The following is a 27,220-nucleotide window of genomic DNA, read 5'->3' as shown; positions in this document are numbered from 1 at the left end:
GGGCCTTAGTATGTAAGAGTTCAACTATTCAGTGAACTTCCCCAATGTCTTTTTTAGTTAATAAGACAAACTCATTTGATCAGTACTGCCAGCAACCTACTCAGAAAGGTTGCAGGCTTTGAACCTCACAAAGTCCAGTACTTCTCATGCTTCTCTATACCGCCAGCTTTCTCCGTCTCTGATTTTCTGATATCTTCGGAAGGTCTCCATGTGCAGCCTGTAGCCTTCACTGACACTTGGGAATCATCATACTTGATTCTTGCACAATCGATGGCTACTTTTAATTGGCATAACTTTTACTATCTTCAGTTTTTATTTTATTTTTCAGTCTTTTTATCTTATCGTTTTGGTTCTTTTTGATTTTTAACACTTTCTTGTTGACCAAGCTGGTCTTGATTTTGCTCTGCCTAACAATAGGATCTGGTCAGTTATTGTGATTGGGAGTAGGGGCAGAATATGGTGGTCTGGCTTACCAGCAGGCTTGGCAGACTTCTTAATGCCTTTCTGTTTTGTTTTTCTTCACGGTGTTTTAAATAAAAAATAGACTGTCTTTAAAATACATTTGCAAAATGTTTTTAGTAAGAAATGTGGCCTAAAATGGCTTTTATCAGGATTCGGTTTTCTCTGATCATAGGAAAATTAAGTGTATTGTTAACTTGTAAGGAAATTCAGTTTTATTGAAACAACTCCAAAATAAAGATTTATCAATTCACTATTTGTAAAAATAGCTTGATAAACTGCATAAATTAGCTTCTTTTTTATGACAGAATATTGAATTTGTGAGATAAAAGTCGGATCATTTTGTGTATTTGCTTGTGTATTTATTCATGCTTGCAGTCAAACTCTGGGTCTTGTATGTGCTTGACGAGTGCCCCATACCAGCCTAAATAAAATAATATTGTGACATATGCTAAGTTTCCAAATTAAGTTTACAATTTAGAACAAGATTGTTGCCCCTAGATATGTTCTTGGGTTTCTTCAGAAAGCAGATTTAATTAACACTGGAAAAATGTAAGTCAAGACAAAAGTCAGGGTAAAATGAACTGAATTATGAAGTCTTAGGTGATTCACACAGTAATTGGTGAACAGTGAAGTTTAAAGCACGATATTGTTCAACCGAGGGAATCATGCTATTTAGGTGCCTCTATAACCAACCTGGAATGCTTATAACTGACATTTTGTCTTTATTGCAGTTGTCGGACAAGTAACCGAAAGAGTTTGATTGTAACCTCTAGCACATCACCTACACTACCAAGGCCACACTCCCCACTTCATGGCCATACAGGTAAGTGCTTGCAGATTTTAAAAGTTTAATAAAACATGTCCACAGACACCAAGTTTCTTTCCTACTTCTCATATTTTGAGTTCGACATTATATGACTAATGCATTGTTAAAGCAGCAGATGTTACCTTGGCTACTTGAAGCCAAGGAATGCTACAAAATCACACAAGCAACAGATCTAGCACAAGGGATTTTTTGGGGAAGTAGATGAGGGCAAAAGGACATCTTGGAGTAGGGACAGGAGAGAGGGATAGAGACAGAGAGTAGGAGACAGGGTTAGAGAGAGAGAGAACAAGAACACATGCAGTGATGTCCAAAGGGGCCTTTTAAAGAGGGCTTGTGTTAGCAACTAAGCTGAAAGTCAGGCTGGAGGAACACCAAGTTTATAACACATGAAGTGTTCATAGACTTTCTTTCTATGGGAGTATGTGTACATCCTAATGTGCATTATTTCTAGTCTTGTACATCTTTTGAAACAACTTGAGTCTTCTGAACCATGGCCTCTGTTCTAATGTTTTCTACCACATATGGCTTGAGTTGTCTTGGGTCATATGATGACCAGCCAGTAACATTTTTGTCCTACTGTTGTCTGACAGGTCTGTCCCCACCCCTACCCCCTGGGGAGATAAAACACACATCTATTCACTCCAGATAGGGATTCCATGACAAACCAAAGTACAGATACTACCACCAAAGTTCACTTGATGATGAGCCAATTTGGAGTTACTTATAAAGCTGAAATAACTCAAAGACAGGTGCATATCCATAGCCCACCCCAGCACAAGTGACAGCCTACAAAAATTGGGAACCTGGCACACACGGGGCAGCCTGCAAGTAGTTCAACAGAGTATCCTTTCCAAGTGACCTAGTTAGTTTAAACCTCTTTTACACAGTTCCACTGGTTTTTGTTTCTTTTAGGCAGGTGGTCAGGTCTGAGAGTTGTCTTTGTAGCATGACTAGTTTGAGAGTCTTTTTTATAGCTTTGTTTAAGGGAGTTTTAGTTTTTATTGTTTACTCTGGCAGGGAGGGCACTAGTAAATCTAGTCAGTTTTAGGGACTTCCTGAATCTATTTTTTGTTGTTTATCTTCTGCTTAAGGAGCATCCCTTCAGAATGGAATGTTTTGATCTTGAAGGAAACTGCTATAAGGTTTCACAGAGGATTTTCCTACTCTGTAAGACTTATGTTAATTTTTTCAGTTGAGAATCAAAACAAAATTTGAAGGATATTTACTTCATATTGACATTGATTTTACATATTATTTTTGTAGTCAGTCTCAGCTCCATATAGAATATGAACTTTTTATAGATAGGATAAGAGCTGATTTATTTGCTTCTGATTAAGGGAGATACGTGTTTATAATGAATGGGGTTTGCACTAACTCAGGCCTACACTACTAACTAAGAGAGGGACCTTATTTAACTTAGCCAAGTATTTTGTTCTAGGCTTGTATCATGAGAGTCAGACTCACCTTTGCTGCAGGAATTGTATCCTGTTTAGAGCAGAACTTCTTAACATAGCATTTATGATAATAGATAAGTTTGGAACAATAGGAAACTATTCAAAGATTGCTTCCTAGCTGTCTTAATCGCTGGGTACTAATATCCTAAGTCTGACCTTTGGTTGTCTTTGATTAATAAAAGGGGATATTAAGTAGTGAAACAGGTGGATCTCATAGGCTTAAGGTTGGTCTAGTCTTGAGGGCTTTTGTCTTTGCTATTGGTTTACCGAGTCTTTGAGTAAATATCTACACTCTGAGAGGGATAATAATTAAATTTCATCTTTGGAAAAGGAGCTTATCTGAAAAACTGACTTTAGAAGACACTACCAACAATAAAAGGAATTATATATTTGGCCTTTAAAGCAAAGCTCTCACTTTTTTCTTACATAATTCCCTAGGGCTTTTTGGTGTGCTTGGCTTTTGTGTGTGCATGCAAATGTATTTAATGGGTTCTGGCTTCCCTTAAATTGCACTTCCATCCTAGAAGTTTGTAAAGTTTTAGCATATGTCTGGCCTAGATATTCATTATATGAAAATAAATTTAGCTTCTTTAGACACCACACATAGCTGAATGTAAGTACTTAGCTATAGTAATAACTGATTAAGTTATTTTCTGCCAGTGAAATGGGTTAATTCAAGCTACATTATAGTCTATAATCAGTTTATTGGGAAGCAGCTCTTGGGCAAATTCACTGGTCCCAAGGAACATGAGCTTGGGGGAAGTTGTTATTGGGAGGAGAGAGGAAAGAGGCAAATGTCTGGATTATATAGGATCTGGAGGATTGGAAGCCCAGACCCAGGGCTGGAAAGTTTAGGGCAGAGGGCAGGGTGTGCCTTGTAATGAGTAGGGATTAAGGAATGCTGGGAGAACCTGGAGGCCAGATCCACCTTGGTGCACCTCAACAGTTTGTCCTGGATCTAAATCCCAACAATACTACTGGCTACTCCTCTCTGAGATGATTATCTCTAGATTTCTGACAAAGTTTAGAACTAAGTCTTTTTTACTCTAGTGATTTTGATTGAAAATAAATACTACACAGTCTTTTCTGCCCACCTGGGTCTTTGAAATTTAACTCTGTGAGTTAGTATTTATAGCATGCCTAGTAGTTCATAAATGTTTTCATAATCATCTTTCAGCAAACCTTGGCAGAAAATTCAGAGAGGAAGAATAGGCATGAATCACATTGTGTGGGTGAATGTAGACTATACTTAACCAGCTGTTCAGGAGCATCAATGGTTGTTCCATACAGGTCAAACTTGACATCCATTAAATTGTCAAATATTATACAGCTGAAAGTTCTAAGCCCCTTAAGACTTGAATCTCTTGAATAATAATAGATCTGTTAATTTGAAAGTAACTAAATAAATTCTTTACAGTTCAATTTAGTATATTAAGTATCTTTTTCTTATTTAAGTCATGTATCTAAGTATGTACCTGTAAGTACAGGTGCCCGTGGAAGCCAGAGCTGTTGGAGTCCCACTGTAGCTGGATTTACAGGTGCTCTCACCACCTTACCCTCAGAGTGTTCCGAACTGAACTCTGCTTGTGGAAGAACAATACATGCTCTTAACTGCTCAGTATTGAATAGTTTATAAACAGGTACAGCTGAGTAAGATTGGTTCAATAGGTACTTAGCTATTCTGGAAATAGACATTCCTTAGTTCTGTTTTATTTGGGGTTATGTATTTGATATCATGTGTGTATGTGACAAAGAGAGGCGGGGGGGGGGCTGTTAATCCCAGGGCCTTCTGCATACTATGTTCTTCCTTTTTTTAATTTTAAGTAATCATTATTTTTTTAGATTACTTTTAGGCTAATAGCAAAACTCAACAAGATACATACTTTGTTTCTACACATGTAAAGGGTCTCTATTGCCAGAATGGTAATTTGTTGCACTTGGTAAACCTACACTGATACATCAGTATTACCCAAAAGTAGTTTTATATTTGAATTTACTACTAATGATAAATATTAGACACATTTGTGATGACATATGTTGCCCATTGTAGTACCATACAGAACATTTCCATTGCTATACCTATTTTGTTGATTTTCTTCAAATGTTGAACTGGCTTACATTCCTGAGATAAGCCCCATTGGTCATGGTGTGTAGTTCTTTTTAAATAAGCATTGTTAAATTCAACTTGTTAGTAATTTATTGATAATTTTTTTATCTAATCATGAAAGATAATAGTGTGTGGTTTTGTTTATATGTTTGTCTGATTTGGGTATTAAGGTAAAGACTGGCTTGAGAATAAGCTGGAATATATTCCTTCCCCTTCTTTGTTTTGGAAGAGCTTTTGTAGAATGGGTATAATTCTTTTTTTAACTGTGCAATTGAAACTGGTTCTTTCTGCCTTGGAGGATTATTAATTACTGATTCAGGTTCTGTGGTAGATTGAGGCCTGCCTATATTACCTATTTTTATATAAATAGTTTTATCAAATTATATTTTTATAAAATTAATGCATTTTAATTGCATTATAAGATTTACAGATATAAAATTATTCATAGTATTTCTTTACTAATGCTTTTAATTCCTGAGATGCTTAGTGATACCCAACACTTAATTTCTGATATTAGTAATATGTGTGTAGTTGTACCCCTACTTTGACAAGAGTGTGATTGGGTTTTCTTTTCAAACCTGTAGATCATATTGATTTTTGCCTATTTTTGTTTCTAATTTTATTATATATCTAAATTTTATTTTCTTCTACCTGAATAGTTAAAAATTTAATTCACTGTTTTTCTAGTTTTAAAAGTGTAAGCTTAGAATGAATTTAGATTATCTGTTCTAAGCTTTGCACAGTGGCAGTATCATAGCAAATGATGTTTTCTGAGGTGCGATTATCGCTAATAGATTATCTGTTCTAGTTTATACATTAATGCTCTCATTCCCTAACTTCTCTATATCTCACAAATTTTGATAAATTGTGCTTTTGTTATTATTTTGTTCAAAATATTTTCAAATATTTTTGAGTATATAATATTAGGAGATTTTTTTTTTTAACATCTATCTTTTATTGGTTTCTAACTTCATTTTGCTCTAAGCAGAGGGAATGATTTCTGTTCTTTTAAGCTTGCTAAGACATATATTCTGGTCAAGATTGTAATCTATTTTGATGAATTTTTCATATGATATGAAAAATGACATGCATTTTTCTTTTGATATGGTATGTAGATGGAATAGTTGTAATGTCCATTATATTCATAAAATTATTATGATTAGCTTAATTAGTTTTCAGTAATTTTCTGCCTTCTAAATCTGCCTTTTCTCTTGAAAAGACATTAAAATATGTAACTATTATGTCATCTTCCATCACCCCTGATTGTGTTCATTTTTTGCCTTATGCATTTTGGTGCTCTGTTGTTTGGCAAATGCACTTTAAGACTTGGAATATTGAAGCTGGAGAGATGGCTTGGCGTTCAGAGCACTTGGTGTTCTAGAGGAGGACCCAGATTTGGTTCTTACCTATCTGGTTCTTGGAGATCTAACATCCTCTTCTGGCTTCATGAAGCACCAGGCATTTATGTGGAGCACATACATGCATGCAGACAGGCAGATAAAAACACTCGTACACATAAAATAATAAATTTTTATTCACAAATAATTGTCTGCCATGTGTTTTTTTTCCAACAAGCACTCAGAATAGAGCCATGTCCTAAGCCAAATATTTTCTTTATGTAGAATTCAGTTTCTTACCTATACAATTTTTTTCTTTATGAACTGCTTTTTAACTATTTCTTTGAAGATAGATTTGCTGGTATTAAATGGCTAATTTTTTTTAAAGGTATTTTTCTTCTACTTTTGAGGAATAGTTTCATGGGCATAGAATTTTCCAAAGATTTTGCTTTTTCCCTCCCCTCACACCATTTCACCCTTTTGTCACCTTTGTCTGTGAGGGTGTAATCTTGTCTCTGCTTTTCTGTGGGGAAGGCGTGTCTTCCTACCTTCCAAGATTTCAAAAAAAAAAAAAAAAAATCTTTGTCTATGATTTTCTATAATGTGTACACAATATACCTAAATAGTGTTTTGACTGCATCTGTGCCTGTGTGATGGTATTCAGACCCCCTCACACAGTTGTAAGGTGCCAAGTGGGTGGTGAGCTTGAACCTGGGTCCTCTGCAAGAGCAGCCAATGCCCTTAACCACTGAACTATGTCTCCAGCCTGCAGGGTTTTCATTTCTTCTTTTTTTCTTCTTCTTTTTAATTCAATATTCTCTGTATTTTCATTTCAGGTGTTATTTATCCCCCTTTCAACAATTCCATCCTCCCTCCCCCTCCCATTGCCTTTATGAAGGTGTTTCCTCTCCCAACCTTTTTCTCCCACCTCAGCACCTTGGCATTCCCCTACATTGGAAAAATGAGCCTGTGCTGGACTTTCTCTCCTCTCATTGATGCCAGAGAATGCTGTCCTCTGTTGCATATGCACCTGGAACCATGGGTCTCTCCATGAGCTGTGGTGGGTTTGGTTAGTTAATAATTTTGTTCTTCCCGTGGGTTTACAGACCCTTTCAGCTCCTTCAGTCCTTTTCTCTAGCTCCTTCATTGGGGTCCCGGAGTTCAGTCTGATGGTTAGCTGCAAGCATCCTCCTCTGGCTCTGGCAGAGCCTCTGAGAAGGCATCTATATCAGATTCCTGCCAGTAAGTACTACTTGACATCAGTAATAGTGCATGAGTTTAGTGGCTGCATATGGGATGGATCCCCAGGTGAGGCAGTCTCTGAACAATCTTTTCTCTAATCCCTGCTTCTCTATTTGTCCCTTTATTCCCTTTCATAAGCGTTTTGTTTTCCCTTCTAAGAAGTACTGAGGCATCCACCTTCTGTCTTCTCTTTGAGCTTCATAATTTCTGTGAATTGTTTCTTGGGTATTCTCTGAGCTTTTTGGGATTAGTATCAACTTATCAGAGAGTACATACCATGAGTGTTCTTTTGTGACTGGGTTACCTCACTCAGGATGATAGATAGCTTCAAGTTCCATCCATATACCTAGGAATTTTATGAAGTCATTGTTTTAATAGCTGAGTAGTACTCCATTGTGTAAATGTACCACAATTTCTGTATCTATTCCTTTGTTGAAGGACATCTGGGTTCTTTCTAGCTTCTGGCTATTATAAATAAGGCTGCTATGAACATGGTGGAGCATGTGTCTTTGTTAGATGTTGGAGCTTCTTTTGGGTATATGCCCAGGACTGGTGTAGCTGGGTCCTTAGGTAGTACTATGTCCAATTTTCCGAGGAACCACCAGACTGATTTCCAGAGTGGTTGTACCAGTTTACAACCCCACCAACAATGGAGGAGAGTTCCTTTTTCTCCACAACCTCACCAGCATCTGCTGTCACCTGAGTTTTTGATCTTAACAATTCTGATTAGTATAAGGTGGAATCTTAGGGTTGTTTTGATTTGCATTTCCCTGATAACTAGGGATGTTGAGCATTTCTTTAGGTGCTTCTCAGCCATTCGATATTCCTCGATTGAGAATTCTTTTGTTTAGTTCTGTACCCCATTTTAAAATAGGAATATTTGATTCTCTAGAGTCTAACTAATTTCTTAAGTTCTTTGTATATATTGTATAGTAGCCCTCTATCATATGTAGGATTGGTAATGACCTTTTACCAATCTGTTGGTTACTGTTTTGTCCTTTTGACAGTGTCCTTTGCCTTACAGAAACTTTGCAATTTCATGAGGTCCCATCTGTCGATTCTTGATCTCAGAGCATAAGCCATTGATGTTTTATTCAGGGGATTTTCGGGCTGGAGAGATGGCTCAACGGTTAAGAGCACCGTTCTTCCGGAGGTCCTGAGTTCAAATCCCAGCAACCACATGGTGGCTCACAACCATCTGTAATGGGGATCCGATGCCCTCGTCTGGCATGTGTGTGTGTGTGTGTGTGAAGACAGTGACAGTGTATATACATAAAATAAATATATCTTTTTTTTAAAAAGGAAAAATTTCCCCTGTGCCTATGTGTTCTAAGCTCTTCTCAATTTCTTATTGTTCCAGATGTTCTTCTGTCCCTGCTCTGTTTCTTCTCTTACTCAGCCACAGTTCTGACAGCTTTTGCTGGTTGCCTCAACTCCTGAATGCTTTCCTCCTCTCCCCTCTTCTCCCCATCTTTCCTTTGCTTTTCAATGTTTGAAATGTCTGTTGACATCTCTCCTTAAGTTAGTGATGCTTCCTTGAGATGTGTCCTGTCTATCGATATGGTATTATTCACGTTTAATGCGGTGTTTTTGATCTTTAGCTTTCCCTTTGCTTCTTTAACACCCATCTGCTTACATAATTTCCCATTTGTTTTTTAGTGAACATTTAGATACTTGTCTACTCTTCCATTCAAGCATTCTTGAATAGAGTATTGGTCATAGGAATATTTTCCTTTCCTCTTTTGTCTTTTAGCATGCCTTGTAACTTTTTTGTTTTGAGACAAGGTCATGTTATGCTATCTTGGAATATAGCATAACATACATGTACATGGACCAGCCTGGCCTGAGAGTTACCTGCTTCTGCTAGAACTAAAGCTGTGCACCATCACACCTAGCTCATAGAATTAGTTTGTTAATAGATAGCTATAATGTACTACATAAATTAACCACAGTAAATTTGATAGGGTGGGGAAAGGAGTATTCTCTAGTTGTGTAGCTGAGTCTAAATCTTTGGATGGTCTATGCTGCTGGGCTAGATTATATGGGCAGGAGATTCTAAAAAGCAGAAGTTAAATACTTCTTTTCCAGTAGATGAAATAAATCATAGTAGTTTCTTCAGAGTGTGGGATTTGTTAAGAACAGAGTGCCCTGACTCTTTCATAATGGTCTTTCTTCCTCTGCTTCTTTTTAAATCAAATGAAATTTTTCTTAAAATATTCACTGTGAGAATCTGGTTGCTGTCTTGTGCATAAAATTTAACAGTACTTAGAGAGACAAAGAGATGACTCATTGGTTCAGAGTACTGGCTACTCTTGAAGAGGACCTAGGTTTGGTTCTCAGCACCCATATAGCAGCTCACAACTGTAACCAGTTTCAGGAGATCCTATGCCCTCTTCTGACTTCCTCAGTCACCAGGGACACACATAGTACACAGATATTCGTGCAGACAAACCATACATGCATATTGAATAAAAAAAATACATTATCTAGTAATTCTTAACTCTTAGCAAAGCCTGTACTGAGCCTTGGACAAATTATCCATTGCAGTTCAGTCCTTTTTATTCCTCCTACTGCCTCTACTGGTTCTAATGGAGGTGCTTTTTTTTTTCTTTTTCTTTTTAAGAATTATCCCAAGGACTAGCCGTGAGGTCTTTTCTGATATATTGGTGTAGCTTGATTTCTGCTGCAGGTCAAGTTCTCAGTCTTTTTCTCTTTTCTTTAAGATGGAGGCCGGTCCCAAGATGGAGTAGGTTTGGTCTCTCGGGTTCAGTCTTATTTAAAAGTCCTGACGTTTTTTGAATGCTCTAGAGGGAGTAGAGGCTCAGTGTGAAGCTCCAGCTAAGACCTGAAAGGAGAGTTAATTATGAGAGGAACACAGAATGGCCGCAGCATGTGCTAGTAGTTTGTAGTGTGTCTGCTGGGGGTCTGAAAGAACGAAGGGTGTAGAACACAGAAACACTTAGAAGTTAGTTAGTCTTGGAGAGATGGATGTTACAGTGTCCAGATGTCATGCCTTTTGTTTGTTTTGATTTTCTGGCTGTTTTGGAAATGGTTTCCTAAACCTGGCTGGCCTCGAACTCAAAGAGATCAGCCTGCCTCTGCCTCTCCAGTGCTGAGATTCAGGGCATGAGACACCACTCCCAGCTCCAGGGTGTCATGTTTTAAGAAAATAAAAAACTAATGGTTATGAGTCAGAATTGTAAAGGGAAATCCTTCCATCTTATTAGTTTAAAAAGTTAAGCTCCAGGGCTGTAGAGATGGCTCAGTGGTTAAGAGCACTGACTGATCTTCCAGAGGTCCAGAGTTCAATTCCCAGCAATCACATGATGGCTCACAGCCATCTGTAATAGTCTGATGCTCTCTTCTGGTGTGTCTGAAGACAGCTACAGTGTACTCATGTAAATAAAATAAATCTTTTTTTTAAAGAGTTCAAAAAAAGAATTATTTATTTTATTTATATGAGTACACTGTAGCAGACACACCAGGAGATCCCATTACAGATGGCTGTGAGCCTCCATGTGGTTTCTGGGAATTGAACTCAGAACCTCTGGAAGAACAGTCAGTGCTCTTAACTGCTAAGCCATCTCTCCAACCCTCCCCCTACCCATGGAGGTTTTTATTTATGAAAGTCTAGTCTAGCAATTCAGAATTTATGCATCTGCTTCTTTACCTCCACTTTGGGAAGCAGTGTTCGTCCTGTAACTTCAACTTCTCTGGCAATCTGAAATTGTCTTCTTATTTTGTAAAAAACATGTAGACTTGACTTACTATATTCTCTTCAGTTCCACTCCTTTGTTATTGGTTGTTTTGATATGCTCATAATTCTGAGCTTTCCAGTTTTGTGTCCTTCAGATTTTTCTTCTACTTCTAACTTTGCACTTCTAACTCCTCTTGTACCCTAAGCCTATTGTTACTTGTTTTACCTTTTGCCTCTATAGTTTCAATTTTCTTCTTTATGCTTTGTAGATACTACCTCTAATCATTTCTATATCTATATTCCTGGAACTTCACCTCTGCTTCTAGCACTTCTGGTGCTGGGACCTTTTATTGAGATGTCTGTGCATTCATGTAAGTGATTGAGTATGTTTTCTTGATTACATGGAATAAGTGTGGAAGGCATCAACATTGCAGATAAGATTAAAAGCCTAGATGAGATCCTGGGTGTAATGAGCAGAAACTGAAAAAAGGCTAAGCTGAGGAACATTCTAGTTGTGAGACCAGAGTAGGGAGAGCATAAAAAGAAGAAGAGGAGGAAGAATTCTGAGAAATGCCAGTATCTTAGAGCCAACAGCAATAAGAACAAGTATTTCAGGTGGAGGTATCAGTGACGTGAAGTCTGAGAACTGCCACTAGGATGTAGCAGTGTGGTGTCAGTGTTGATGTTTGTTAGCTGCTTTTATAGAATATTAGTAGCCACAGCCTAATTGGGTAATCAGAAAGAAAAAGAAATCAGTAATAGTAAGTGTTGAAGCATTGCTGTAAAAAATAGGAAGCTATATAATTCAGAGGTGTAAATCCCTTACCTGATGTGAATGAGACCCTAGGTTAGTTTCTTTGCACAAGAGGAGGAAAATTTAGAGATGAAATGTATTGTGTGATGATTGGAATCATTCCACGTAGTAAAAAAACTTGGCCATTCATAAAAGGGGGGGGGCAATGTCTATCACAGTTCTTGTGGCTGAGATGAAATGAGACCTAGTACATAAGCAGAAAATGGCCTTAACCAGGAACTCAGACATGTCTGTACTTTTGAGTAATAGGAAGGGTGGAGAAATAGTGCAGACATTAGAGGTACAGTAACAAGAGCTTATTTAGGGTATTTTTTGATTACTTCTGCTCCCTATCTGAAGTTAGAAGTGGGATAATTATCTGAGAACCTGAGAACAGAGAGTAAACTATAAAATAGTGTCTTAAACCAATCTGAGAACAAACACAGTAAAACTGTGGTCTGGTTTTTATGCAGAGCTAGTGGGATGGATCAGTGGATCATAGGGTAATATGAAACTACTCAGCCTCATGTGGCATTCTCTAGAAACTTCTAGAGGCTGGGGTATTGAAAGATTATGAGGACAATAAGATCACTCTTGTCAGAAGTCATGATATAAAGAGAATGTTGGGAACCGAGGAATAATTTTTACAATGAAGTTATGGAAAGGTATGTACAGTGTGTTCTGATGACTTCAGAAAAGAGTCGTTTCTCATGACATGATTTCAGACTTGGGCATTTTTATGTCAAAGAGAGAATGCCTGAAAGAGAAGATGGAAGACTAGCAAGGTCTGCAGGTCCCCTGTTTCAGGAGTGTATGAGAGAAGAACTGCAGAGGAAGCTTCGACAAGTGACAGCCAAAGTCCAACTTGAAATCAGAAGGATGGTATTAAACCCATGCTCATTTAATTTGCTATCAGAAAGTAAGGTGATGCCTTCTACAATAGTCATATAATAAGCAAGGTGTTTTCAGAGATAAGGTTGAGCAAAGACAACGTGTGGAATAGAATGTTATAGTTAGGAAATAAAAATGCAAGCCTTCGTGGGGTTATAAGCTGAATTGCTAATTGAATTTGGTTAAGAGGGTAAACTTAAAGGGAGTTATGGGAGGACTATATATTTTATAAAGAGTTAAGATATTAATATCTTGTGTCATTCTTTTACTTAAGATCTGTGAGCTGTAGCTATTTTTCTGAGGTTTGCAAGTTTAAGCTTGCATTGCCAGTTTTGCGCTCATACCTATGTTCATTTTCCTGGAAGAAGAATTTAAGAAAATTTCCAAAGTTGTTTCTTAATCTAAAAAGAAAGTGTTCTTTAAGGCTTAAATTGCAAAGTTGAAGGTCTATATGCTTAAATTTCTTTCTAGAACAATATAGAAAACAGAGTTACTAGGAATACAAACATAAGTCTAAAAAATCAGAACTATATTATCCTAAAACTTACCATATTTGCAAAGAGATAGAAGAACCACTTTCTGAGGTTTGGAGAGATGGGTTACACTAGTTAAGAGCCATCGCTGTTCAATCCATAGGAGAGGACTGGACTTCAGGTCCTACCACTCACATTCAGTAACTCACAAAGATCTGTATCTGACTAAAAATATTAAAAGTTACAAATAGGAGTACCACAGCTGGCAATTGGAAGACCATTTAAAAGACCATTGTCATTATCCAGCTATAAGAGGTTATTAGAAGTGGAGAAATACGTGAACACAAGAAAAACCTAAGTGATCATCCTGAGTGAGGTAACCCAGATACAAAAGAACACACATGGTATGCACTCACTGATAAGTGGATATTAGCCCCAAAATTTGGAACACCCAAGATATAATTCTTGGTGACCATATGAAGCTCAAGAAGAAGGAAGACCAAAATGTGGATGCTTCAGTCCTTCTTACAAGGTGGAACAAAATACTCATGGGAGGAAATTCAGGGACAAAGTGTGGACTGAAGGAAAGGCCATCCAGAAATCCTGGGGATCCATTCCATATACAGTCACCAAACCTAGTCACTATTGCTAATGTCAAAAAGTGCTTGCTGACAGGACCCTGATATGGATATCTCCTGAGAGGCTCTGCCAGAGCCTTACTGATACAGATTAAGATGCTTGCAACTAACCATCAGACTTAGCATGGGGACCCCAATGGAGGAGTTAGAGAAAGGACTGAAGGATCTAAAGGGGTTTGCAACTTCAATATCAAGAACAACCGTATTAACCAACCAGACACACACATCCCGGAGCTACCAGGGACTAAACTACCAACCATAAAGTACACATGGAGGGACCCAAGGCTCCAGCCACATATCCTCTATCAATAGGAGAAGAAGCCCTTGGTTCTGTGAAGTCTCGTTTCTCCAAAGTAGGGGAATGCCAGGGTGTTGAAGTGGCAGTGGGTGGGAGAGGGAGCATGCTCTTAGAAGCAGGGGGAGGGGATGGGGGAGAGGGGATGAAAGAGGGGAGAACTGGGAAAGGGGATATCATTTGAAATGTAAATACACAAGCTATTCAATAAAATAAAAAAAGGATAATGTAAGTGGCTAAAGAATCTAGAGTACAGTATCTCCTTATTTCCTGCTTGGGTAATAAGTAAGTAAGGATGCCATTAATTGAGACAAGGAACACTAATAGAAACAATAGATTTAGCACTCTTTTTTCAGAGTCCGCATAGACACTTAGTTACTTATAAAGCAATAAACAAAAAGATTGTTTCCATTAAGCAGTATTGGGACAGTTGAATATCCGTATTAAGAAACATTAAAACTCAGGACTGGAGAGATGGTTCAGTGGATAGGCCACTTGCCAGGCAAGCATCTGGATCCCCCAGAACCCATATAAAAGCTCAGCAAGCTTTGCAGCCTGCTTGTAATCCCTGCACTCGCAGCACTTCCTGTAGAACCTGCCAGGTTCAGCGAGAGACCTCACTTAAGTGAACTGGAAAGCAATTGAAGACATCTACATCTACTTTGAGCCTACATATATGATCAAGAGGCCTAGAGAGAGACCAAGAGAGTGTGGCCAAAATGGCTATATTATTTAGGAGTCAGAGCTGAGGGAATGGAAGCTCAGCCCCTATGCTGGAGAAGTTTGGGATAGGACCCAGGGTGAGAGGTACTGGGGCGGGGAGGAGTCACAGGCACTGAGTAAGACTTGTCCCACCTTTTTTTGGGGGGACCTGAATATAAAAAAGATTAATAACTTGACTACTTGAAAACTAAGTTTTAGTTATCAAAAGATACTCCAAAGACAGAAGGCAATGAAATGGAAGATAATTCTGACAAATTGGACAAGGGTTCTAGATTCAGAACACTTAAGGAACACTTGTAAATAATAGTATGATTGTAAAATAGCTAAAGGCATGCATTAAAAGATACAGTCTCATAAATAATTGCAAAAGTTAAGGTCACAAAAATATTCTCTTCTTTGACTACCAATGATGGCTTACTGAGTGATCGTGTGGGAGGAGGGGACAATGGACCTAATGGTGAGAGTATAAATTGGTACAACCATTTTGCAAAAAAAGGTTGGCATGTTTTTGTTTTTTTTTGTTTTTTAACATAAAGTTACAAAATGAACTAACTAAAACACACAAGGCTGCTTCTGCAATTCCGTTTTTATGTCATGTCTAGGACAGGCATTCTGTAGGAATGCCTAGAGGTTGCCAGAGGTACAGGGGATTAAAGAATGTCTACCAAAAGGAGGCAGATTGTTAAAAGGGTGACTTTAATAATAAGTTGATTAGAATGCACTATTTTTTTTTTATTTATTTATTTATTTATTTATTTATTTATTTATTTATTTATTTATTTGGAGACAGGGTCTCTCTTTGTAGTTCTGGCTTCCTGGAACTTACTCTGTAGATGAGTACTTAGTAAAATTAAAGTGAAGTATTTAAAATCAGAATAATGTTGACCTTTAGTGATCACACAGATGGCTTTGAAAAGTAGCATTGTTACCCTTGCTACTTTCTACACAGGTGTGTACTACATAATTGTGTTCTTTATAACCAAACTAAGAGAAGCAGCTGATCCAAGTTCAACTGAGTGCTTCTGCTTTGTATGTGATAGTTATTTCATTATGACTTCTTATAATCACTTGTCACGGGACCATCCACTGAATTGCTTGGTAAAGTCCCAAAAGCCTGTCTTTGTGCTTTTTTCTTTTTTTCTTTAAAATATTAATGTTCTAACATGTCAATTCTCATTTAAATTATTGATGTTTTTATTCTGTTGTAAACTTCAAAATATTGACAACCTTTGATTTTTTTTTTAAGGTAAAATAAGTTTTTGAAAAATAGCGAATTGCAATAAATGTAGGTATGCAAATATTCTCTTAGACTTTTGGCATCTATAATTATACCAAAACTAATTCCTGGCACAGGAATGGTGGTTTTATTAAAGTGATGACTCACTTTAATAAAAGGTAGTTTGAGGCTGAGGGCTGGTCATCAGAGAAACTAACCATATGGTTATAGGGTTGAAACTTTGAGCTGACCTGATCCCCAGGAAAGAGACTGGGCCTCAGGATTGAGTTCAACTGTATAATAAAATCCCAATTTAAAACAAGCAGACTCTGGACACACGCTCATTAGAGATTCCTGGTTTGTAAAGACATTTGTAGGCTGGTAGACATGCCCTTACTGCATGGAGCAGGCATAGCAGCTCTGTTCTTCCTTACAGACTTTACCCTCCCTAGTATAGTCTGTAGTACAGCTAGAATAAATGTATTGCTTTTTTGAGTTGCTCCAGTGAATTATTAAATCCTTAAAGGGAACTATGGGGACTTAACAAGTCAGAAACATGGGTAGTCTAAAGGACCCCACCCCAAGGTTAGGATTGTTTTTAGGAAAATAGAAGTCTTCTTGGAGAATTTGCTCTTTAAAAATATATATATTAAAAGCAGGTTTATTGGGAAGCTGCTCTTAGGAGTGCAAGTTCACTGGCTTCAAGGACAGAGGCCAGGGAAGGAGCCAGGGGTTTTGGGGGCGGGATGGGTAGGAGAGGAAGCAAAAGAAGAGAAAGGGCACTTGCATAGAGAGAGGAGAGATGGTGAGGAAGAGAGAGGGATAGGGAAGGAGAGAAGGAGAGAGGGAGAAAGAGGGAGGGGTGGGAGGGAGAGAATGAGCATGAGCAAGCAAAGAATTTGCTCTTAACCTGTCTGTGAGATCTACACTAAGTCCTTATGCTTATTCTCAGAGTTGGGACAGAATAGCTTTGAGAAGACTATTGGAACCTGGACCATTAGAGGGAATGTTTATAAATGTCTAGACTACCAGGTTGGAGGAACCATCCTTATATCCCCTTGCACTTTGTTTGGCTTTGCCAAAACCTTTCACAGTCCCTCTCCCCACAACTGTATTCACACTATATACCTTCCCTCTCACCACAACTGTCACTAATTCATCAGAAACAAACCCCAGCCAGCTATGGTGGCTCATACATTCAGGAGACAGAGGCAGGTGAATCTTTGAGTTTGAGGACAGCCCGATCTACAGAGTGAGTTCCAGGACAGCCAGGGCAACACAGACAAACTGTCTCAAACAAACAAATAAAAACAAATCCCAAAGATTTTTTTATTGCTTCTTTTACTAATTTATCATTAAATTTCATGGTAGCCAAAAGCATTTTATATGGTTTAAAATATTTAAAATGTATTTGATTTTATTATGGCCCTGAATATGATATTCTTTAGTAAGTTTCTCCTGACATTGAAAAAAACTATAGTCTAATGTAGTGTTAAGTGTTCTTTAGTTTCTTTTCCCTTTAGTGTTACTGACTCCATTTCTGAAGTTTCTTATGAAGCAGTTTTTCCTCCACTCCTTCAGTGGTGTTGCTTTATGTATCTGTAATGTGGTTAGATTCTCTGGTAAGTCTGCATTATTTCTTGGGATCCTCTGACATGATACATTATTTGTTTGAAATTTGCATATCTTACCTGATTAGATTACAACCCATAGTTCCAGTTACTTGGCTGTGACAGGAGGGTCATTGAAGCTCCAGGATTTTAGTCCACCTTGACATCGCCATAAGACACACACATACTTACTTCATTTCAAGAATCAAGCATTAGGTTGTGAGTTAATCACAGTCTGAGGCAGGAGTAAGATTTCAAAAACAGCCTGGGCTTCTGTTCAAAATACCAGTGACTAGCATACGTGAACACTAATTGAGAAAATACTAATTAAGGAGGTTGATCATGCTTTATAGACCTCAGAGTTTGTAGTATAAGGCATTTTAAAGTGTACTTCTATTCTGAATCTCTGTCAAAGAACTTTACCCTTAAAGTATGCACATTTCTGTTTAGCCCCTTGGATGCATTATGTGACTATAGTTGTATAAGTAACTTTTAGATTAGGCATTCTATTGTCTTTAGAAAAATCTTTAAGTCTTAAGTACTGTAACTTGATCTGTTCTTGAGAGGGCAGGAAGCATGTGAATCACTGCTATATCTAGAATGGATGTCCGGGAGGTATAGGTTGTCACAGGTACCTTGAGAGCAAAAGAGAAAATTTCTGGGTTTTCAAGCTTTTATAAAGACTCATAAACTGAGGATGGCCTGAGAAAATAATCAGATATACCAGATTAATAAGAGCAAAATGTTTCTTACCATAAAGTCTAACCAGTTAACCCCACTATCACCCCTCCTTTCCAAAGCAAACCTCAAAGAGATTTCTTTTCCTTTCTCCATCACAGGTAACAGTCCCTTGGACAGCCCCCGGAATTTCTCTCCAAATGCTCCTGCTCACTTTTCCTTTGTTCCTGCCCGTAGGTAAGTTGCTTGAGAACCTTCTCTGTGCTGTTGTCTTGTCTTGTTTTGTTTTTCTGTGTAGCCCTGGATATTATGGAATTCACTCTCTAGACAGGGCTGGTCTTGAACTCAGAGAACAGTGTGCTGAGATTAATGGCGTGTACCACTGCTGCCTAACTGATACGTGTGCTTGATAGATGTCCGAGTTCTCCTTTCAAGTCAGTACTCTTTCATGAAGATTGGGTTGCCCTGGACTACCAGTAGTTAAAATGCCTTCCTTCTGTCCTCTCCCAGATTATAACCCTTGTCCAAGTTTTCCTTTCTAAGGGACTGTGCATTTGCAGCTGAACAGAAAGATAGAAGTAGAGTCTTTTTTTTTTTTTTTAATCCTAACCACAAGACATTGACGCCCTAAGAATATATTATACAACCCTGTACTGTAACTGAGAATTGTCCTCAGGTTATAGAAGAGAAAGAAAGGATCCAGAGTAACACTCTTACCCAAGTGCTTTCAAGAAGCAGAAAGGGCTTGACATAACTTTCTTCTCAGCTTTTGTTGGAGTTTTCTATTCTTGTTTTTTTTTCTTTCTTCTTTTCTTTGGTTTGTTTGTTTTTAAACAGGGTTTGTTTGTTTGTTTGTTTGTTTTTAAACAGGGTCTCATTATATAGCCCTGGCTATGTTGACTATACAGGCTGCCCTGTGTTAGTGGCTTTTTAATGTGTTTTTAATGTGATTCTTGCCGTTTTCTGCTTCACCCAGCTAGCTCCCAAATTGAGACTGATATTTATTTATTAACAAGATTTAAGGGTCACAACAACTGAGCAGTATTATTCTACATTAATCCTCTGATCTGCCTACCTCCCAGTCAAAATCCCAAAGATCCTTTTTATTTTACTACTGATCTGGCTCTCTGGGCTCCAGGCTTTTTCTCATGCATGGTGTTTCCAGGATTCTCTCCCTGCTTAAATTCCCTACTTCCTCTCTCTCCTTCCTCCCCTCCTGTGGCTGAGAGGAAGTCCAGTCCTATTCTCTCCACTGCTCAGTCAGTCATTGGCTGATCAACTTTTTATTGACCAATAGGGGAATTAGGCAGCAATGTTTAGACAACATTGAAATAGGAGATTCTCAGAATAAGGACTGTAACTAGATGTGGGGCACAGAAATCAGTATCTGAATGATACAAAGATAGTCTTTACCCAGTACACAGTAACATTCTGCTTCCAGCCTTATGCAGAGATTCCCCCTTGGCTCTGCCTCACAAATGCTAGGAATACAAATCTTAGCTTTCTGCTGAGAGTCCCAAGTATGGGTACAGAAAGACTATAGGATCTTCACTTATAATTAGATGAGCTTGGAAGGATTTGTTAAGTTCCGTTCTTTCCAGTCTGACCACGATAGTGTTGTTTTTTTGGCCTGTCTAGCAGACTATTCATGCCTCTAGAGAAGTCCATCCTGATAGTGTCTTCAAACCTTTCGCTAAGGCTCCCTACACATTGTGGCTTCATTTCAAAACTTCAGCCCTCTCTCTTAGCCAAACTTCAGAACTCTTTCTTAACCAAAGTTCAGGTTTGTGAAGCTTTTATTTTAATTTAGGGGGTTGTTTGCTTGTTGTTTAGTTTTGAGGTAGAGTTGTCTTTAGTTCTAAATGGGCTTTCCCATTTTAAAATAAATAGTAATAAGGCTCCAGCTTTGTAACTGTCAATGGCTAGAGAATATAATCTATTTTGGAGTAAGAGCAGTTCTAATATTAAGACTACTTTCTTTGCTAAGTGATAGTGGAGGTGCACATCGTTAGTTCCAGCACTCAGGAGACAGAGGCAGGTGGATGGATCTCTTTAGTTTGAGGCCAGCCTGTTCTACAGAGACAGCTCCAGGACCACCAGGGCTACACAGAGAAGCCCTATCTAGAGAGTAAAGTGAAGGTGTTGGTTGGGAGCTGTAGCAGAGAGCTGAGGCTGTAGCTCTGTTGGTAGAAGACTTGTCTCACATGCACAAAATACCACATAAATGAGGTGTAATGACTTACACCTGTAATCACAATACTTTGGGAGGTGGGAGCAAGAGGAAAAGAAGTTGAAAATCATCCTCTGCTACACACTGAATTTGAAGACAACCTGGGTTACATGAGATTCTGTCTCAAAACAATTAAGATAAAGTAATAAAAACAATAACAACAAAGCAGAAACAAAAGAGATTGCTGGAACAAACACTTACAATTCCCATTTCAACTGAGAAAATATGCATCCCATTCCTCCCTTGAGTTCTGTGTGGCAGAGGTCAGATGAGGAAGGACTTGATGGCTCATATTGGTGCTTCTCTACACTTAGTAGTTGCCTTACTCTGAAGAAATCTCATATGGGTTTGTTCTATGAACTCACATAGCTCATATCACTCCCATCTGGTTAATCAAGTGTTTTGGTAGGATCATATTGTAAGTTTGTGCTGTAAATTGTGGCCTGTATATGAACTTAATAAATAAATAAATAAAATATGAAATTAAGTATGAGCTAAAACAATGAGACCTGTTATCAGATCCACAGAGTGGCATTGGGTTGTTTCTTATTCATTTAGTAAATATTTACTGAGAGATTTTGAGTGAGGCTGTTTGTGTGCTTAGTTATTCCGTGGTAATACAGTGGAAATACACCAAGCTTTTAGTCTTACCAAAGTCCTATGCACTTGTCCTGGTATGAGGAAATTGTCCTCCAGACCTTAACTTAATGGGCTCATTCTTATCATTCATATCTCATATTAAATGTTATCTCCTTAGACCTTTTCTAACCACATAGTCTGAACATTCTTTATCAAGTCGTCCCATTCCATCTGTACTACTTTCCAGTGTATAATATTTTGCTTTTGTGTTTTCTGTCTTGTCTGAACTAGAATCAAAGCATGTTTTAATGAAAGGTACCTTAAATGTGTTGAGAGCAACAGCCTGGTAAATAATAAACCCTCAGTGCTTTTAGTCCAGTGAGTGGTTCGAGTAAGACAGTAAATGAAGACACAAAGGAATCCATAGTTATAAACTGGAGGCTAGAAGTTTAGCCCAGTGAAGGACCTGGTTCCATCCTTAACTCTGAAAATGAGGGCCAAGAAGACAAAACTATAAATTAATAAGTATCTTAAAGGAAAGGAACATAATATTGTATAAAAGAATAGAAACAGGCTTCCCCCACTGGGTGGTGCCCCTGAAGGCTAAGAAGTAGCTCTTGCATTGAACCTGTGGGTGACAACATAGAGACTTCTCAGCAGATGGAATGGCAGCTATTGTTGATGCCCTTGCTACTGCTTTGTTTATACTTGAAGTAGGGATAGCCAAAGGACTTTGAAGCTTGGTATTGAATAGTGTGACCCAAACATGACTTGACTAGGGACTGTGACATTTTGAGTTGTAGTTGTTGAGTGTGAGTCCCCAGGCTTTCCCTCTTTAGAACATGTAGGGAAAATGGCCAGGTGTGTAGAGTAATAATCCCTTTGGGATCAGATTTGTATCATATCACAGAAAAGACAGATATATTTAAATGGTGAAGATAGACCATATGTCATACAATTCTGCTTCAAACTGCCTCAGATTCTTAAACAAAAGGTTTGTCTCTGCCAAGCTATACAAAATACTGGGGGTGGAATTGCTCACACTCGTTCACTTTGGTTCTCATGATATATGTCTTTTCACTACAGCCATGGCCACAGAGCAGACAGGTAATAATGGGTGTGATGGGGAGATGGGCTGGGCTACTGCTTTGCATGGTCAATCGGTGTAGCATGTGATCTTTGAGTTTGATGGGAGAACTAGTTGTGATGACTTCTTTTCTGAATTTGGTTTTGAAAATTGAGCCTTTCAAGTAAAGAGGGCATATGCGATCTCAATACTCCCTGTTAGAACTGAGACTCAGAGTTCATATGTTAGAGGCAGTATTTGCGGAATAATTTCCAAGCTTTCACACCTAGGGACAATTCACCCCTAGACTCACATATTCCCAATGAGGTGAATAGAGAAAAACATCTAGTAATTGCATTTCATACTGACTTTGATCTCTGCTCTTCTCAGTATATACCAAGAAGCAACTATCTTAAGTTTCTTTTTTCATCTAAATCAGTGGTTCTCAACCCTAATGCTGTGATTTTTTAATATAGTTCTTCAGACTCTGGTGACCTCCAGCCATCAAATTATTATTATTGCTTCTTCATAACTGTAATTTTGCTACTGTTGTGAATCATAATGTAAATATCAGTGGTTCCCAGTGGTCTTAAATGAGCCACCTGTGAAAAGGTCATGCAACCTTGAAAGAGGTCACAGCCCCACAGGTTGTGGATCATTGATCTAAAGATTAAAAATCACCCACAAAAAAACAAATTTGACAAGGGCATAGGAAATCCATGCCTGAGTTATACTTGACTAATCTTTGCCCAGCTTTTTTCCTGGACTTGAGTGGCTTTCTTGTATATCACCCAGGACCCATCAAAGTGGTAAGAAGAATATAATGTTTTAGCACCCTTCTGAACACTATTTTACCTCAGAGACTGAGGTTCAGCAAAGTCCTAATTTACATGAGCTGGCTGTCTGGGGAACATGAAGTTTCATGTGGCATGGAGCCTCCAGCTCTTCCCTTTACATATCATGGTAGAAAAACGAAATAATATTGGTGAGAATGGGAAGAAGACTTGAAAATGGGTCCTGCCAATATTTCTTCCTGTTCTCTCTTTCTTTATCTACCTCCTACTGTTACTAAGACCTGGGACAAATCTATGCAAACTATAATTGGAGCTTAACTTCTAAAAATCCTATATCATTGATGTTTTGAGATTCTGTAAGTCAGGCCTAGAAATATGGCCTAGTGGTCAGTAGTGCTGGCTGCCCTTCTAGGAAAACAAGAGAGAAACCAGCACCCATATTGCTTCTCTCAGCATCAATGATTCCAGTCCCTGGAGAGCTGAAGCCCTCTTCTGGCCTTCATGGGCACTGCACTCATAGGGTACACAGACATGCTCAGACAAGACACCTATACACACAAAAATAAATTTAAAAATCTTAGAAGAATTCAATGAATAGTAGCAAATATGTTTTTTATTCAAACTCAACCTGAAAAGGATATGCCACCAAGCTTCAAAGAAAGAATTCTTTAGGACCAGTTAGATGGCTCAGAAAGTTATAGTACTTGCTGCTAAACCTGACTACGTGATTTCAATCTCCAGAACCTATGTGGTAGAAGGAGAGAACCAACTTCTGCAAGACTTTTTTTCTTTGATTTCATATGTACATGCCGTACAAAGACTTTTCCAGGCCAGTGGATTGACAGAAGGGGACACTGAGTCTGAAGTGAATATCAGTCAATAGCAAATAATAACAGGCTCCTCTGGATTTATTAGAACACATAAGTTGGCTTCAAGAATATTTACCAATGAACAGCAATAACCTTGTGAAAGAATAGTGAACTCACTTGTCTGTTTATGACTTTGGAGAAGGGTTTCTGCTGTTTTCAAAAGTGCCCTCCTAAAGCACAACACAGAGAACCACAGCTCTTTGCTTTTCTGACCTGGAGAAAGGCTAAGCAGGTTTTTGAGCTGAAGCTTTTATAATATGGACTTGTAATTATTTGTCTGGGGGATGGGATGTTGCATAAAGTATTCTTTTTATGTTGTTTACAATTATCTATCAGGTACATATGTATGTACGCATAAATGGAGGTCAGAGAACAATCCATAGGCCTCTTCTCTTATTTCAGAGATAGCTACCTATCTCTGAAATAAAAATCACAAAGTAGCTACCATAGGAGTCCCTGAAAATCAAACTCAGGTCATCAAACTTGGTAACAATCACCTTTACCTGATGAATCATCTCTCCAACCATGTAACATATTGTTCCTTTAAAAATTTTTGTTGTTGTTGAAACTTTATAGCCCAGGTTGGCATGGGGCTTGTTTTGTAGACAAGGCTGCCTTCTGACTCACAGAAATCATCCTACCTCTGCCTCCAAAGTGCTGGCAGTAAAGGTGTGTACCACCATGCCCAGCTTTTGGGGAAAAAAATAATGGGCTATCAAGATGGTTCAGAAGACTTGGGTGCTTATTGCCATATCCAATGCTCTAAGTTTGATTCCCAAGTCCGACAAGATAGGAAAAGAAAGCCTATTTTTGCAAACATACAGATGTACATGCGTGTGTGCGTGTGTACACACAACTGTGATGGTCAGAAGGCAACTTAAAGGATCTTCTGTCAGTATATGAGTACTTGGTTCAAATTTGGATTGTTAGACTTGGTGGCAAGCACCTTCACCTACTGAGCCTTCTGACTTATCCATAACCATTGCTCTTATTCAAGGTCATAGACTCTGGTGTTGGTAGATAGATGTGAGAACTCAACGCTAGATAGACAATTTCTTGTGTTATGAGACAGTGAATTAACTGCCTAAAAGTATAATGGACACAAGCAGGCAGGCCCTGAAGTTCAGACTGTGACCCTATAGGAATTTTGTAATATTCTCTCTCTTTTTAATGTAGGACTGATGGACGGCGCTGGTCTTTGGCCTCATTGCCTTCTTCAGGCTATGGAACCAACACTCCTAGCTCTACCGTCTCTGTAAGTAGCCAGAGCTGTAACCATATGTGGTGGTTTGAATAGGGTGTGACATTCGTAGAAGGTGTGGCCTTGTTGGAGTAGGTGTGGTCTTGCTGGAAGAAGTGTATCACTCCGAGGTAGTCTTTGTGGTCTCAGTAACTCAAGCTGAGTCTAGTGGCTCAGTCTTCCTTCTGCTGACTGAGGATCAAATTGTACAACTCTAAGCTTCTTCTCCAGTACCATGTGTAACTGCATCCTGCCATGCTTCCTGCCAGGAAGATAATGGACTAAATCTTTGAACTGGAAGCCAGTCCTAGTTAAATGTTTATTGTCCTGGTCATGGTGTCTCTTCGCAACACTAGAAACCCCAACTAAGATACCATATTTTCTTCACTTTTGAAGTGTTTTTTTACAGATAATTGTTCTCCATCCAGTCTTGCATTTTCTTCAAAACTCAGTGACTTTTCTTGCAGATAAGAGAGGATTTTTTTTTTTTTTTTTTTTTTTTTTTTTTTTGCAGGGGTCAGGGGATTGGTAACTTTCATAGGCATAATTATAAGGCCTTCAGAAGGATTAGCTGGTTCTTCCCCAGTTCTTCCTAGTGAACTCAGAAAAGAACTCTCTGTGCAGTGAGATGAGATGTGGGAGCTCCTAAGCATGGTTCCCTGGCTCCTTCAACTTTATTTCTAGGATTGCAATAAAGAGTTTATCATTTCCCATGTTCCAGAGGCTTGGTAGCCTTCATCTTTGTTAAAACCTGCCACAAAGGAAGAGAAGTTAGTTACTTGCTGCTTGTTATTGTCAACAAAGGGTGGGTCTTTCTCTGAAACACATGAAAACCCATTGTTTCATATTAGCTTCAGCTGAGTGCATATTCTATTTGCAACTTAGATACAAATCAGTGAAAACCATACTGGCTGTTTTCAACTCCATTCATTAGGGGCTAGAGAGATGGCCAGGCAATTTCCAGGGGACCCAACACCCTCTTCTGACCTCTGTTAACTCATGAACACATGTGATGCATACATACAAGCAGACACATAGTCAGTCAGTCAGTCTCTCTCTCTCTCTCTCTCTCACACACACACACACACACACACACACACACACGCGCGCGCGCGCACACACACACAAGCACACACAGTCACACATGTAAAATAATTATTTTAAGCGTTGTGCATTATGACATTCTACAAGACAGGCTTGTACTATTGGGTCAGACAGAGCTCATTTCTCACTGGATGATTCTACAACAGTGGTTCCTTTTGTTGGTACTTAAGCTCTAATACTACATAGATTTAGATGGTTGAGCCCTAAGGCCTTGATTGATTGGTATGTGAAAGTTGGGCTAGTGTCGTCTGACTTCCCTGCTCTCTGGGACAGTCTTGCCAAGTAAAGGAAGAACTCTGTAGCCTTGGGATTTTGTGGTTTGCCACAGAGTGACAACATCTGTGAGATTCTCACTGTAGCACCAGCTTGCTCCCTCAAAAGTGGGGGGCCCTTGTTAGAAATTCTTAAGCTCTATTGAGAACTTCAGATGGCTTTTCAAATCAGGTCTCATGTTTAAGTCTAGATCTAAAAGCAGTTGCCTTTCCTGCTGGATTTTCTTGTCTTGTAGTATCCCTGGCATCCTGCCAGTCTTCCTAACCTCAGCAGAACTCATTCTTCTCTGCATAACAGAACTAAAAGAAAACATTGCTGAGCTATCCCCAGGTAGTGCTGTCAGGGTTATGAAACTGAAAAAGGGGGACGCACTTGATCATACCTGGAGTATTTATGGAGCCAGAAAACATGGTTGATTGCTGTTCTAAGTAGCTAGAAGCTTTATTGAATGAAAGCAAAGAGTTTGTGTTGAAGAGTCTGCTTTTTACTCGCCCAGCTTGTTATGTGGCTGCTGAGATTTAAACTCTGGACATAGTGATGGTGCAACAAGCACTCTTAACCACCAAACTGTTTCTCCAGATCCTTTGCATGTATCTTTAATGCTGAAAAATAATGGGCTTTGT

At 38.6% G+C, this 27,220-nt stretch overlaps 1 protein-coding gene across 6 annotated transcripts in view; it reads left to right on the top strand.

Annotated features, from left to right (window-relative positions):
* The window catches only part of MAST2 (microtubule associated serine/threonine kinase 2), a 142,803-nt gene that overhangs the window by 94,320 nt on the left and 21,263 nt on the right, over window positions 1-27,220 (top strand). For 4 of the 6 annotated variants that reach the window (XM_080921516.1, XM_080921512.1, XM_080921511.1 and 1 more), the window contains 4 exons: window positions 1,194-1,285; window positions 18,604-18,679; window positions 22,338-22,358; window positions 25,157-25,235. In XM_080921516.1, the coding sequence (XP_080777642.1) occupies window positions 1,194-1,285; window positions 18,604-18,679; window positions 22,338-22,358; window positions 25,157-25,235 (268 nt within the window). The remainder of the gene's footprint in view (window positions 1-1,193; window positions 1,286-18,603; window positions 18,680-22,337; window positions 22,359-25,156; window positions 25,236-27,220) is intronic. The other 2 variants (XM_080921514.1, XM_080921513.1) reach the window with 1 other exon arrangement.

This window comes from Micromys minutus (genome assembly GCF_963924665.1).
Source record: "Micromys minutus genome assembly, chromosome: 9".
Classification (NCBI taxonomy): domain Eukaryota; kingdom Metazoa; phylum Chordata; class Mammalia; order Rodentia; family Muridae; genus Micromys; species Micromys minutus.
This window is presented reverse-complemented; position numbering and strand designations above follow the sequence as displayed.